General features: G+C 44.6%; 1 protein-coding gene across 2 annotated transcripts in view; it reads right to left on the reverse strand.

The window, feature by feature from the left end:
• The window catches only part of NT5DC3 (5'-nucleotidase domain containing 3), an 80,986-nt gene that overhangs the window by 53,157 nt on the left and 14,768 nt on the right, over positions 1-13,061 (reverse strand). For both annotated transcript variants that reach the window (XM_070507168.1, XM_044745986.2), the window contains exons 2-4: positions 6,725-6,909; positions 657-731; positions 138-193 (exon numbers count right to left, since the gene is read on the reverse strand). In XM_070507168.1, coding sequence (XP_070363269.1) covers positions 138-193; positions 657-731; positions 6,725-6,909 — 316 coding nt within the window. The remainder of the gene's footprint in view (positions 1-137; positions 194-656; positions 732-6,724; positions 6,910-13,061) is intronic.

Genomic DNA, 13,061 nt, shown 5'->3' on the forward strand with positions numbered 1-13,061 from the left:
GGGAGTGAGTCAATGAATGAATGAATTACAAATACACACATTGCAGCCTTTCTCATCACTAAACAGTCCGTGGGTCTTGAAACCCAAAGCCACCTGGTTACTTCGGGTGAATTAAATGTACCTCCTCTTACTCTTACCTGTAGACAGTTCCCAGCTGGATGTAATGAAAAGCGTCGATCTTCATCAATACTGCCTTCAAAAACAGAAAGACATGCACAGGTAAATAAGGCACAACACTGTGCATATCTAGTGCGAATTCCAGGTGTCAGGAGAAATCCTATCCACGTTAAGTTGTTACAACAAAGCAGCAGACCCTACGTTTCCGAAAGGTTTGCTTGTTGATGAGAGCACTGTGCACTCACTAAGGAAACGGTCTGTCTGCAAAAAAGGACGTGACAACTGGCTCCTCCTCAGAACACCGAAAATGACAACTGGAAATAAGTGCTATCTCCCAAACAGCTAAACGCATTCATGCTTTTCTAATACACAGTTTCTCAAAAAAGACTTTATCCAAAGATGTTTTGAATAATTCAGTTCTGCAGCCCCGAAGAACATAATTTAAAATCAATTTATGTGTTCAGCACAGAAGAGTACCGAGGGCACACTTTATTCCCAAACACCATTAAACTGGAGAAGAACATGAGAATTAAACCTACCCGCTGCACGTCATAATGAAGTCCACGAATTGCAAAACTTGGGTCATACTCATACTTCCTGATTTCCACGGGATACTAAGGAGGAAGAAAGGAACCGGTTTTAGCTAACAACGTAGTAGGAAATTCAAGACACCGTCCAGATTCGATCCTGCACGGGGTGGAGGTAGCTGAGCACCTGGGTCAGAAGGGACGGACCACAGCTTGTCCCTCTGCTCCTGGTCCAAGCGCCTCCTGGCCAGAGCCAGCCCTCCTGCTCCATGCCCTGTAGCCGCCCAAGCGCAGGTGGGGCCTCATCCCTTCCAATCTCCCTCATCTTAAATCCCACCCCCTCCCTCCCTTCTGCCCCTGGCTCCCAGATCCCTGAGATCCCCGAAACGCATCCGCTTCGACCTCCAATACGCCCCTTCCTCCTACTGCGTTTAAGGGTCCTGAGGAGGAGGAGCTGGAACGTCCCATCAGTTAGAAGACTTTTCTGAACACATTGTCAACCACCCATTCAGCTCACATTTGAGCCCCTCGATGCAGCAGACCCCTGGACAGCCCCCTACCAGGTTTCATGAAGAGATTCAAGGTGAGAACTTCTCAAAGGGGGCCGCCTCTACGGAGCTTTCACTGCTTTTCTCATCCGGACAGTTGGCTGCTGCTCACCCTCCAGGGGCTAGCGGCACTCCACGGCTCTCGGTACAACCTCCCTCCCTCCAGGGCCCAGAGAGACCCTTTCTCAGCACGTGGCTCCAGTTATGCTCCAATGCCGTCTCAGAATATGCATGACTTTTGGAGGCAGCTCAGCTCCCCTGGTGTTTCCTAGTTATAAAACCGTTCCTCAAACCATGCAAAATCCCAGCCCCCTTCTTATCCACAGCACCAGGCATCCAGGTCCTTCCCTCCCTCCCCAAACCTCAGAATGAGAACCCCAGCTATCCTGCTGACAGCATCTGCTGCCGCTGTGCAGCAGGCCCTACAACGCCCATTCTACAGACGGGAATCAGAGGCACCAGATGAAACCTCCTGGCCTGGGCCACACGGCTGGGGCGTGGTGGGGCAGGGAGTCAGGTCGGCCCTTTGCCCTTGCTCTCCCCACTCCCACCCACCCGCAAGAGCACAGATCTGCAGGACAGAATATATATTCCTGAGTCTACAGAGGCCATGTCACCAGGATCGTCCAATCATGGTGGAAACTGCTTAACAGAAAACCTAGACAACTATCAAGATGCACAGGAAACCTCTCCACACGGCCTCACTAACTTTCCATGGCCAGGGGCACATGGCTGTGAGAGCACTTCCTGGAACCACCAGGCTGAACCGCATGTGGCGAGTTTTCAATTCAAGCTGCACGAAGCACTGACTCAAATGTCACATTTGGGCTCATTTATCTAACACCTGCCACGTGTACCAAGAAATTACTAAATGACATTTCCACTCATGGGCGTTTCCAAGGATTCTGCACACTGTGTACAGCTCTGCATTTTACTGACATACTTCACCACACACACACACACACACACACACACACAGAACCCAACACATGGTACCACGGTTCTGCTTACTGAGGCGAGACCAAGGAACTTCACATCTCTGGAATCTCCTTCTAAACTCGGGAGTGAGGAATAAGGCGCAGGACAGGAGGGAGAGATTTCCAACGTTCCTGAGAGACGTGATTTACTGAGCCGTGCCCAGGTGCCACACACCGCTCCAGACCCTTCCTGCGACTTTCTCTACTCCTCACTACCCCAGCGTGAAGGAGGGAGGCGCCTCAGGCCTGTGCTCCTGTTGAATGATCTGTCAAAGCCAAGAGGAGCCTAAGGAGACGGGACAACTAAATGTGAGGTGGTGTCCTGGACAGGATCCCGGACCAGGAAAAGGACGTTGGATAAAAACTAAAGAGATCTGAATCAAGTGCAGACTTCAATGAATAATACTTTATTAATATTGAATCTTTAGTTGTGATAAATGCACCACAATAATGTAAAATGTTAGCATTACAGGAGACAGGTGTGGGGTATGTATACAGGAGCTCTCTGTGTAACCTCTGCAACTTTTCTGTAAACCTAAAACTCTTCTAAAGTTAAAAGCTTATTTAGGAGACGGCCCGATGGCCGAGTAGTTAAGTTCACACTCTCTGCTTCAGTGGCCTGGGGTTTGCCAGTTCAGATCCTGGGCACAGACCTACACACTGCTCACCAAGCCATGCTGTGGTGGCATCCCACATAGAAAAACTGGAATGACCTACAACTAGGATATACAACTATGTTCTGGGGTTTTGGGGAGAAAAAAAAAAGAGGAAGATTGGCAACAGATGTTCATTCAAGGCCAATCTTCCCCACCAAAAAAAAAAAATTTTTTTAAAGCTTATTTTAAAAAAGAGAGAGGACCTGCAGCATTTGCTGAGAGATCAGACGTGGAATACAGGAGAATGTGAGGGGTCACAGCTAATGTTAGGCTTTGGATTTGATAAACTGAGTGAACATCAGTAACAATTAACAATCAGGATCACTGACGGGGGTGCAAATCTGGGAGATGAAATCAAGAAGTCTTCTAATCCTCCCTTTCTATCCCTTGGTGGACACAAGAAATGAAGATACAGATACAGTTACTACCTGATATTTCTTATTTCCATTTTCATAGAAACTTGCTCTTATAAAAAAAAAAGTAATTAAGAAGGGGCTGGAACTTTTAGATTTGCTTTTTGGAAAGATGCTACATTGCAAACTCACTGTTCTATTACTGTGCATCTCAAGAGCAGATGCCTTTCCATCTCTACAAGTACATTTAGTCTTGGCAGGAAAAATGGCACCAAACAATGCTTCCAACAGCATCTTGGAAGAATTATTTTCAAATCCAAAGCAAGAGAAAAATCTGCATAATTGACTCTATTAATATGCCTGATATAATTAGTGTTACGACATATTTCTTTTATCAAAGCCACAAACAGACATAATGGGAATGAAATTTCAACGATCTTAAATCTAGATTTTCTAATCATAATTATTGCACCTTTCTTCCCAGAACGATTTCATCTCTCTCCCCAAATTTCAGAAGTTTTTCATCTTCATAAATTTTTTCTTTTCATGAATATTTTATTTTCATTTGAACAATAAACCCATAGGGTAGAAACGAAAGGCGTCATTAATCTCGAAAGGGGCAACGTGGAATAAAGGAGAGAGCATTTGCATCTGGAAACAGACAGATCTAAGTTCAAAGCCTGGTTGTGCCCCCCCCGCCGTCTTGTGGCCTTGCACTGCTAGCTTCACTCTAAAAGTCTCAAATGAGACAATAGCTATTTGCAGGGTTGTCATGCAGACTAGAAATAATAGTAATAACAGCTAACATCAACTGAGCATTTTCTGTGTGCCAGGCATGTCACATAGATTAACTCATCTCATCATCACAACACTATTGTGAGGAAAGAACTGCTACTGTGCCCATTTCACAGAGGAGGAAACTGAGGCCCAGGGAAATTAGGTGAGTTGCTCAAGATTGTGAAAGCCAGGATTTGAACGCCAGTGGTCAGGCTCTAGAAGCTGTGCTTTGGGCACCCAGCAGACAATCAAGAGACGGTGCTATCAGTGTAAGCTTCATTTTATAAGTGATATCAGAGTCACAGAAAATGCTGCAGACTGCCTGGGACTAGGATGCCCACACCAAGGCAACACCCTCAGTGGTGAGAGACAGGGCGAGCTGGCAGACAGGAGAGCAAAGGCAGGACCACCTAGTTCTTACTCTGCTTCCATCCTCACAGTCAAGGGAAGAGATCGCGGGTTAAACGGAAGAGGAGAGACTCTCTTGAACAGATGGAGAGATGCAGCCGGAAGGCAGGTGGCTAGATAGGGTTACATCCGGCAAAGTGGCCATTACTAAAGAAAGCTGGCTGTTGGCTTAGCGGCAGAAGGGAAGGTCATTTTTTGGCAAATGCCATCTCTGCATTTTGAATGAGGACAAAATGAGCTGCCTATTAAATCCACTGATAATCAAAAGCTGAGGGGATCAGGAAATACACTGGCTCAGATGGTGAGGATCCAACACTAACGGAAAACTTTGGCTGCATTAATAAAAGTATGGGGGGCGGATGGGGGGCCGGCCCAGTGGCGCAGCAGTTAAGTTCACATGTTCTGCTGCTCGGCAGCCAGGGGTTCGCCGGTTCAGATCCCGGGTGCAGACATGGCACCGCTTGGCACGCCATGCTGTGGTAGGCGTCCCACGTATAAAGCAGAGGAAGATGGGCACAAGTGTTAGCTCAGGGCCAGTCTTCCTCAGCAAAAAAGAGGAGGACTGGCAGTAGTTAGCTCAGGGCTAATCTTCCTCAAAAAAAAAAAAAATTAAAAATTAAAAAAGTATGGTATCCAGAACCAGGGAGGTGATGGTCTCCCTCTGTTCTGCACTAGTCAGACCCCACCTGCAGTCACATCTTCAGTTCAGGGCCTCACATTTCAGAGGGATAAATCAGAGCACACACAAAGGAGGGTAACCAAGATGATGAAAAAACTAGAAAAGAGGACAAATGAGAATGGTCCAAAGAATGAGAACAATTGGCCTGGGAAAAAAGAAGTCTTGGTGGGCATAATGGCTGGTCTATTTAACACTTAGCCCATTATTCAAATAGTCAAGAATAAAACATTAGTTTCCATAACGTGGTTTCTAGGTTGCTCACACCCAACCACTCCACCCACCCCAAGCCGACCTGTGCTGACAACCACCTTCCAGACTCTGAAGCAGCACCTGCTTCACCATTTTCTCCAGTTCCCTCCGGCAGAGACAGCTGTTCCAAGCATCCTCCACACAGCCCTAGCTCTCTGCTGAGATGCCTGCGGAGGCCTCTACCAGGTGCCCTCATAACTCATCTGCTCACACGACTGGCTTCCCCACTAGACAGCTGCTTCTCCAAGGGCAGGACCTGTGTCCCACTCATCTTCATCTTACCAGCTTCTGTCACAGGGCTTGGCACAGAAGGGGTACTCAGTAAAGGCTTAAGGAACATGGGAACGAATGAATGAACAAATGAATAAAGAAAAGAGACCAATGGCAAAAGCTGTATGAAGACAGAATTGCTCAACCCATCAAAGAATTTCCCAAAAATCAGAACTGCCTCCCGGAGAAATGCACTCCAGGCTGAGATGGAGATTCGAGCTGCAATTCTCAGGATGCTGGGTGGTCGTCCTTAAAGGGCGCTAGTCCAGACGACCTCTGAGGATGCTTCTCCTCCTGGGGCCTGCAACGTGTACTCAGACTAAATAGAGAAAAGAATGTTCCATTTGGAGTGTTTCTTTTTTCCTTCCTTATTATAAGCTCTCGACAATACTATGCATCAGAAAACATTCAAATATCCTTTATACAAGAACAATTCAAATCAGTGATGGTGGTAAAACAGTGCCTAAAATTTGAAGAATTCCTTTTAAAAGGACCTCAGGCTGCCACTTCATCAGGCCTGGCAGAAACCACAGCACTGCTCTGCAAGAAACAAGAGCCCAAACCTGTGCAGCTGAATCTCCACTAATGCACAGCCTGGGCCAGTCTTCTGTCAAAGAGGAATCTAAAGATTTTGTTTAAAAAAAACAACTATCTTCTGGATACAAAGCTTCAGTTATGCAAGACAGATAAGTTCTGGAGATCTATTACAAAGCACAGTACCTACAGCTAACAATATTGTATCACATACTTAAAATTTGCCAAGAGAGTAGACCTTAAGTGTTCTTACCACACACACACACAAAATAACAACAACAATAATAAAGGGGGCAGGAGGAAACTTTGGGAGGCGATGAATAGTTTATGACCTTGATGGCGGTGATGGTTTTATGGGTGTATACTTATCCCCAAGCTCATCGAGTTGTACACATTAAATAAGTAGAGCTTTTTACATGGCAATCATACCTCAATAAAATGGTTCTAGAAAAAAACAAAACTATCTTCCAGAGAGAGTCCCTTGGCATGGAACAAAATCTACTCATTCGTTCAGCAACAACTTACTAAATGACGTCCATGTGCCGGGCACGAGACCAGCCCAGCCCACGGCTGTTGTTCAAATGTCTACAGGAAGAGAGAGGAAGACGGCAACGTTCCCGAGCTCTTACCCGGTGTTCATTGATGAGAAGGTCCCGAGCGGCATTAAATATCAGTGTGTGCAGGTGCTTCGAATAAAACACCAAGGTATAGTCATAATCAAAGCCGTAGATTTCAATGTCCGACAGGCTCATCTCGTTGTTGGCAAAAATGGCATCTGGATTCAACAAGTTGTTCATAATTGAAGGAACCAACTCTAGAAGTAAAGGAAAAAACTAAATTATATCCTATGACAAACAAGGGTTAGTATGATTTCTAAATAAGATGAGTCAACTAAAGCGTAAGAGTGATTTGCTTTACCATGACAACAGGATGCTGAGTGAAAGAAGCCAGTCACAAAGGACTACATGTACGACGACATTTATATGAAGTGTCTAGAACAGGCAAATCCTAGAGACAGAAAGTAGATCGGTGGTTTCCTAGGGCTGGAGGGGCGGAGAGAAATGGAATGACTGCTGATGGGTATAGAATTTCTTCTTGGGGAGATGAAATGTTCTAAAATTGATTATGGTGATGTTTGAACAGCTGTTGTGAATATACTGAAGGAGAGACTTCGAGTGAATTGTACAGTATGTAAATAGTATCTTAAAACTTATTAAAAAAGAATATTTGCTTTAATATCACAAAGAGTCTTATTTAAAAAATAATATATGCTAGTTATAGATTTTAGAAGATAGAGAAACGTATAGATTATTTAAATGTTACACATCACCTCATAACCCAAAAAAAAACTATTAACATTTTATATATTTGCTGCCAATATTGTTCTACACAGTCATGCATCACTTAGCGATGGGGATCTGAGAAATGCATCATTAGGCAATTTTGTCATTGTGTGAACATCAGAGTGTACTTCCACAAACCTAGACAGTATAACCTACTACACACCTAGGCTACATGGTACTAATCTTACGGGACCACCATCATATTTGCAGTCCGTCATTGACAGAAATGCCGTTATATAGCTGGCACACAGACGGTATATATTTTACATAGTTCAGCTCACACGGTATATACAGCTTTGTATTATGCTCCACAAATTTGATATTCTATCATGATTGTATTCTCCTATCATTACAGACTTTCTGAGGATATAACTTTAAACCATTACATAAGATTTTGGTACATAAGGGGCCTGCCCAGTGGCACAGTGGTTAAATGTACCCGTTCCACTTCAGCGGCCTGGGGTTCACCGGTTCAGATCCCAGGTGTGGACATGGCACCACGTGGCAAGCCATGCTGTGGCAGGCATCCCACATATAAAATAGAGCAAGATGGGCACAGATGTTAGCTCAGGGCCCGTCTTCCTCAGCAAAAAGAGGAGGATTGGCAGCAGATGTTAGCTCGGGGTAATCTTCCTCCAAAAAAAAAAAGATTTTGGTACATTAAGGTACCATAATCAACCTATTACTCTATGTTATACATTCAGGTTTTTCCTATTTTAAAAAAATAACACCACAATGAGCATCTTCATATGTTAATCTTTGCCTTTCAAATTATTTCAGATTGTTTATCAGAAGTGTGATTAACCCCCAGCATACCATCAGGGTCCCCTGGATCCAAAGTCAGTTTTGAGTTTCTTTTTTGAGCAGTCCTAACTATTTGTGAGGATTGCTATTTCATGACTTTTATTCTTTCTTGGAGCTCTTCCAAAAACTCATTCCACCTTACAATTTCCATGAGTCCACTGGACCCTTTTAAAAATCTAAGATGCAGTATGAGACATTAGTGATCTTATTTTTCCAACATCTTGAAACATTTTGCTACTTTATCATTGTAGGAATTATTTCATCACTACTCATCAATTATTCCCACCCATGATTTTTTTAAAAGACTAAATTAAGAAAGCAGGAGAAAGACAGGAGATGGTGTAAGATGGTGCAATTGTGAAATAAATCATCACTACGACATCATCCTTCAGGTTACTCACTGAACTGCCCAAGCAGTACATCATTTTCAAGAAGGTAGAAGTCTGAAGATGCCATCTTTGCAGTCATTTTTTTTTTTAGCTTTCATGGAATACAGTCGAGAATTCCTAATTTTTCATTTTCTACTCATAAGGGCAAAAAGAATAAAACTGACAGAGGAAGACATTTCACAATTATTAGATGAGTCAGAAGATGAATGCAAAGAGATGGAGAGCAGCTCCCTGGGGTCTAATGATGATGGGTAAATTGATCACAAAAGTAACACCTCAGACTGTGAGTCTCCAATGACCACATCCTGGATGAAATCTAGGATCAAAGACTGCACAATATATTTCTGAAGACACAAAGGAAACATGACATTCTCATCCAGTTAGTCATTCCACGGGGAGCCATTTAACAAGGAGAATCTCACCATGCAACACTTTGTGACAAGAACACAGATTGTCGTCCTATTTTACTAAAGGGGTATGTAAGAGTATTCTTTCACCTTTTGTGATGTTTGTGCACTAAAATTTACTTGAAACAGCTCATAAGTAGACAAATGCTGAAAACAGGTGACTTTTCGGAGATGGGTACAAAATAACCAACACACGCACCCAAAATATCGAACGATGTCTTACTGCTAAAATCCAATTGTCCATATTTTATTACTCTTTACATTACTCAGGACAACCTCCTGGCTCCGTTTTAAGAGCTAATATTTATTAAGCACTTATCATGTACTACATGTTATCACAAGCACTTTATATTACTCCTTTAATCCTTGTAACAACCTTATGAAGCAAAGACTATATTATTCCCATTTTCTATATGAGGATGCTTGAGGCACACAGAAATTACATAATCTGCAGAAGGACACACAACCACTAAATGGCAGAGCTGGGATCCAAACCCAGGAAGTCGGGCTCCAGCATGTATGCTCGTAACTCTCTTCCCCAGGATTATAGGAATCAACAAACATTTGAGAAGGGTGCATCTTTTTCCAAAATAAATTGGAGTCAATCCTTCATCATTTTGGTGCTTACCACAGAGTCTACAGTGTTCCCCTCCCCTCTGCTCACTTCTTTCTGACTGGCAATGGCCCACGTTGTCCTCTTCTCTTCTAAGGGGCCAACTGAAATACTCAAAAGGTACTACTTTCACAGGGTGACAGCTCCACTCGGGGCAGTACCAGCCGCAAAGAGGTATTCTGAGCATGTTTCAGAAGGATCCTTAGAGCTTTGGGGCTTGAGTCTCTTCGAGAACCTAACAGAAGTTATAGAATCCTTTCCCCAGAAAAATGTACATACAGATTTCGCAGAAAATTTCGGGGAGGTTGACCCCTGAAGCCTACTCACAGTCAATAGGGAAGGTGTCATATTACAGAAACCTTTACACCCCCACCCAGAATGTCCAGGCAAAGGCAGGCAGGAAGGAGCGTCTGTCTCCCACTGACAACCTAGACGTGACTGAGTCTACTGAAAATCCAGTCAAGATTCACCAACAATTTCACTTCCGCACTAGTTTCTTTTGTCAAAATCAATGAGACAATAACTTTGGCTTTTTTTTTTTCTTTTGCAAATAAGACCAATCTGCAGGTGGTAAACAGACATTTTAAGAATTTGAAGGCAGACGGTTCAAAAGGAGCCCCGAGGAAAGAGAAGCTGCCAGTCTTGGGCATCTAACACCCAAAGATCCCCTGGTCTTACATAATCAATGGGCCACTGGAGATGATGCTATTTTCTGAATATGACCTTCACGCTGCATTGTCCTTGTGAAGTAAGTGAAGCGGGATCACTTACAGTGACCGAAAGCTCTGCTTTCCCAAATGACCTTTCCAAGGGAAGTTCTAACAGCCCGTTTAAATTAGAAATTTATATTTAGAAATGGCGTTGACAATCAAGTTTATCTCCCCTTTTACTACCTGACAAGATATGTGAAGCCCTCAAGGAAATGCCACGACGATGGAAAATCAGGAACAGCACATCTGCGAAGGCTGCCAGGAAGCCCCGCTGGAGGGAAGGGCCGCACTGCTGGAATCACACGAACCCCAGCACCGGAAAGCCCGGCTGCTTCACCTGTCATCACTCCAAACAAACGGGAGAAACACCAGAAGCCCAAAAGGGATCTCGACACCCCATGCAACCGCTTCAGAAAGGTGCTAAGAACAAAAGGAAAATTACAAGGCAAAAGAAAATGCCAACCACTCAGAGAGAGAAACCACCTGTCTAAACCGTAGACTGTGAAGTATAAACCGAGGGCCCCGACCAGTCGGTTATGTACTTCCCCAAAGCAGAAACAAGAGGGGGCATGAACTCAGAAAGTGAAGTGCTTCTGTACCTGACGGATGATGACAGCAAGACTATACAACTGGTACAAAGAGATGGAGAGACAGCGCTGACCGGAGCGCAGCGCCAGCACGGCCGCCCGAGGTGGGAGACGAGCCCCTTCCACCGGGCAGCACAGCAGACTGGGAACCCGCTGGCACGCTCGGCAGCTTCCAGTTTCTCATCTGCTAAGCCCACAGGGCACTGGGAAACGTGGGGAACAACCCACAGGGAAAATCTGTAAGCTTCCTGGGGTTTTTTTGGTTTGGATTTTTCTTCTTACTGTGGTAAAATACTCATTACCATCTTAACCATTTATAAGCGTATAGTTCAGGGGCATTAAGTACATTCATAGTGTCGTGCGACCACCGCCACCATCCACCTCCAGAACTCATCTCATCTTTCAAAACTGCAACTCTGGACCCATGAAACCGTCACTCCCCATCCCTCCTCCCAGCCCCTGGCACCACCATTCTACTCTCTGTCTCCATGAATCTGACTATTCTAGGTACCTCGCGTGAGAAAAATCAGATGGTGTTTGTCTTTTTGTGACTAGCTTATTTTACGCAGCATAATGTCCTCAAGCTTAATCCATGTTGCAGCACATGCAGAAATTTCCTTCTTTTTGAAGGTTGAATAATATTCCATTGGATGTATATACCACATTTTGTTTATCCACTCACCCATCGATGGACACCTGGGTTGCTTCCACCTTTTAGCTGTTGTGAATAATGCTGCTATGCACATGGGTGCACAAATGTCCCTGTGAAGCCCCTGCTTTCACTTCTTTAGGACATACGCCCAGAAATGAAATTGCTGGATCATACGGTAATTTGACTTAATTTTTTGAGGAATTGCCATACAGTTTTCCACAGCCACTGCATTTTCTGTTTTTTTTTTTTTTTAGGACCACCACAGAAGAATTCCTTCCTGGCCTAAATTTTATCCTTACTATTGACAGAGAATACGAACGAAGTCAGAACTTGGGAATAGAAGTCAGACATTTTCTACCTATTCAAGGAAAGATTTTTAAACTCTGTAAAGATCTGAGTCTTGGAAAAAGAACTTTTGCCAAGTACCTCATCCCCATCAACATTCAGAAACGCTAAATGACTCTCTCTTAATAAAGGCCTCGAGCCTAACAGAGCAGCGTGTGGGGACAGCACCAAGTAGAAATCCATGGCCTGGGTCACGTCAAGGAATATTCCTAATATCTTCAGAAAGGCAACGTGACTACCACTCAGCCCTTGGACACACAGCACTGGAAAGAAAGCTCTAAAGTGTGCCAAGTACAGTACTCGCTCTCAGCATTAACCCAGGAACTAGTCAGATGAAGAGAGAAGGGGCATGGGGGATGGGTCTGGCAAGCTGAGGTCCTAAAGGCAGCCTGCAGTAAGCAATGGCTGTGGGCACTGGTTGTTGGTGCTCGCCCAGGGTGGCTGTACCATCTCCCGCTCACTCACATTCAGTTTGTCTCTCCTTCCAGGCACATGGGGAGGATTACACCTCACACCCCTGGCTCTGGCCAGCTCTGGCCAACAGACTGTGGGCAGAAGTGACATGCCTCACTTCCAGAACAGGGCGCACTCCCTTCCCCCACTGCATCTACCATGGAAGTATTTGCTATGGAGAGACCACAAGATAGAGGAGCCTAGAAGCTAAGCCACCAAGTGGAGGCAACTGCCCTGGAGAGCCACCTGCAGCCACAGTAGGCTTTGCATGAGCAAACAATAAACTTTGGTGATAGCTGTCTGCAGTAAGCTGCTGAGATTTTGGTGTTGCTTGTCACTGCAGCATAACCTGGCCTAACCTGACTGATACATCTCCTATCTCTCCAGTATGCTGAATTTCTTTGGGAAACCACCCCTCCCCAACATTCAGACTGTATGTTCCACTCCTGACTCCAGAAAGAGAGCACATGACCCAGGCCAAACAGAGCACCTGGATTCCCTCACCAACACTGATTAATTTGGGGCAGACACAGGACCCCCTCTAGCTAATCATCATCACACTCCCCCTGCAGCCAAAGTGAACCAACAAGTCCAACCAAGGAAATTTCTGGATTTGTAAGCAAATTTCAAGAAAGAGGCATTCTTTTCTTCGTAACTTGGACC

Source organism: Equus asinus, chromosome 4 (genome assembly GCF_041296235.1).
Source record: "Equus asinus isolate D_3611 breed Donkey chromosome 4, EquAss-T2T_v2, whole genome shotgun sequence".
In the NCBI taxonomy this organism is placed as follows: domain Eukaryota; kingdom Metazoa; phylum Chordata; class Mammalia; order Perissodactyla; family Equidae; genus Equus; species Equus asinus.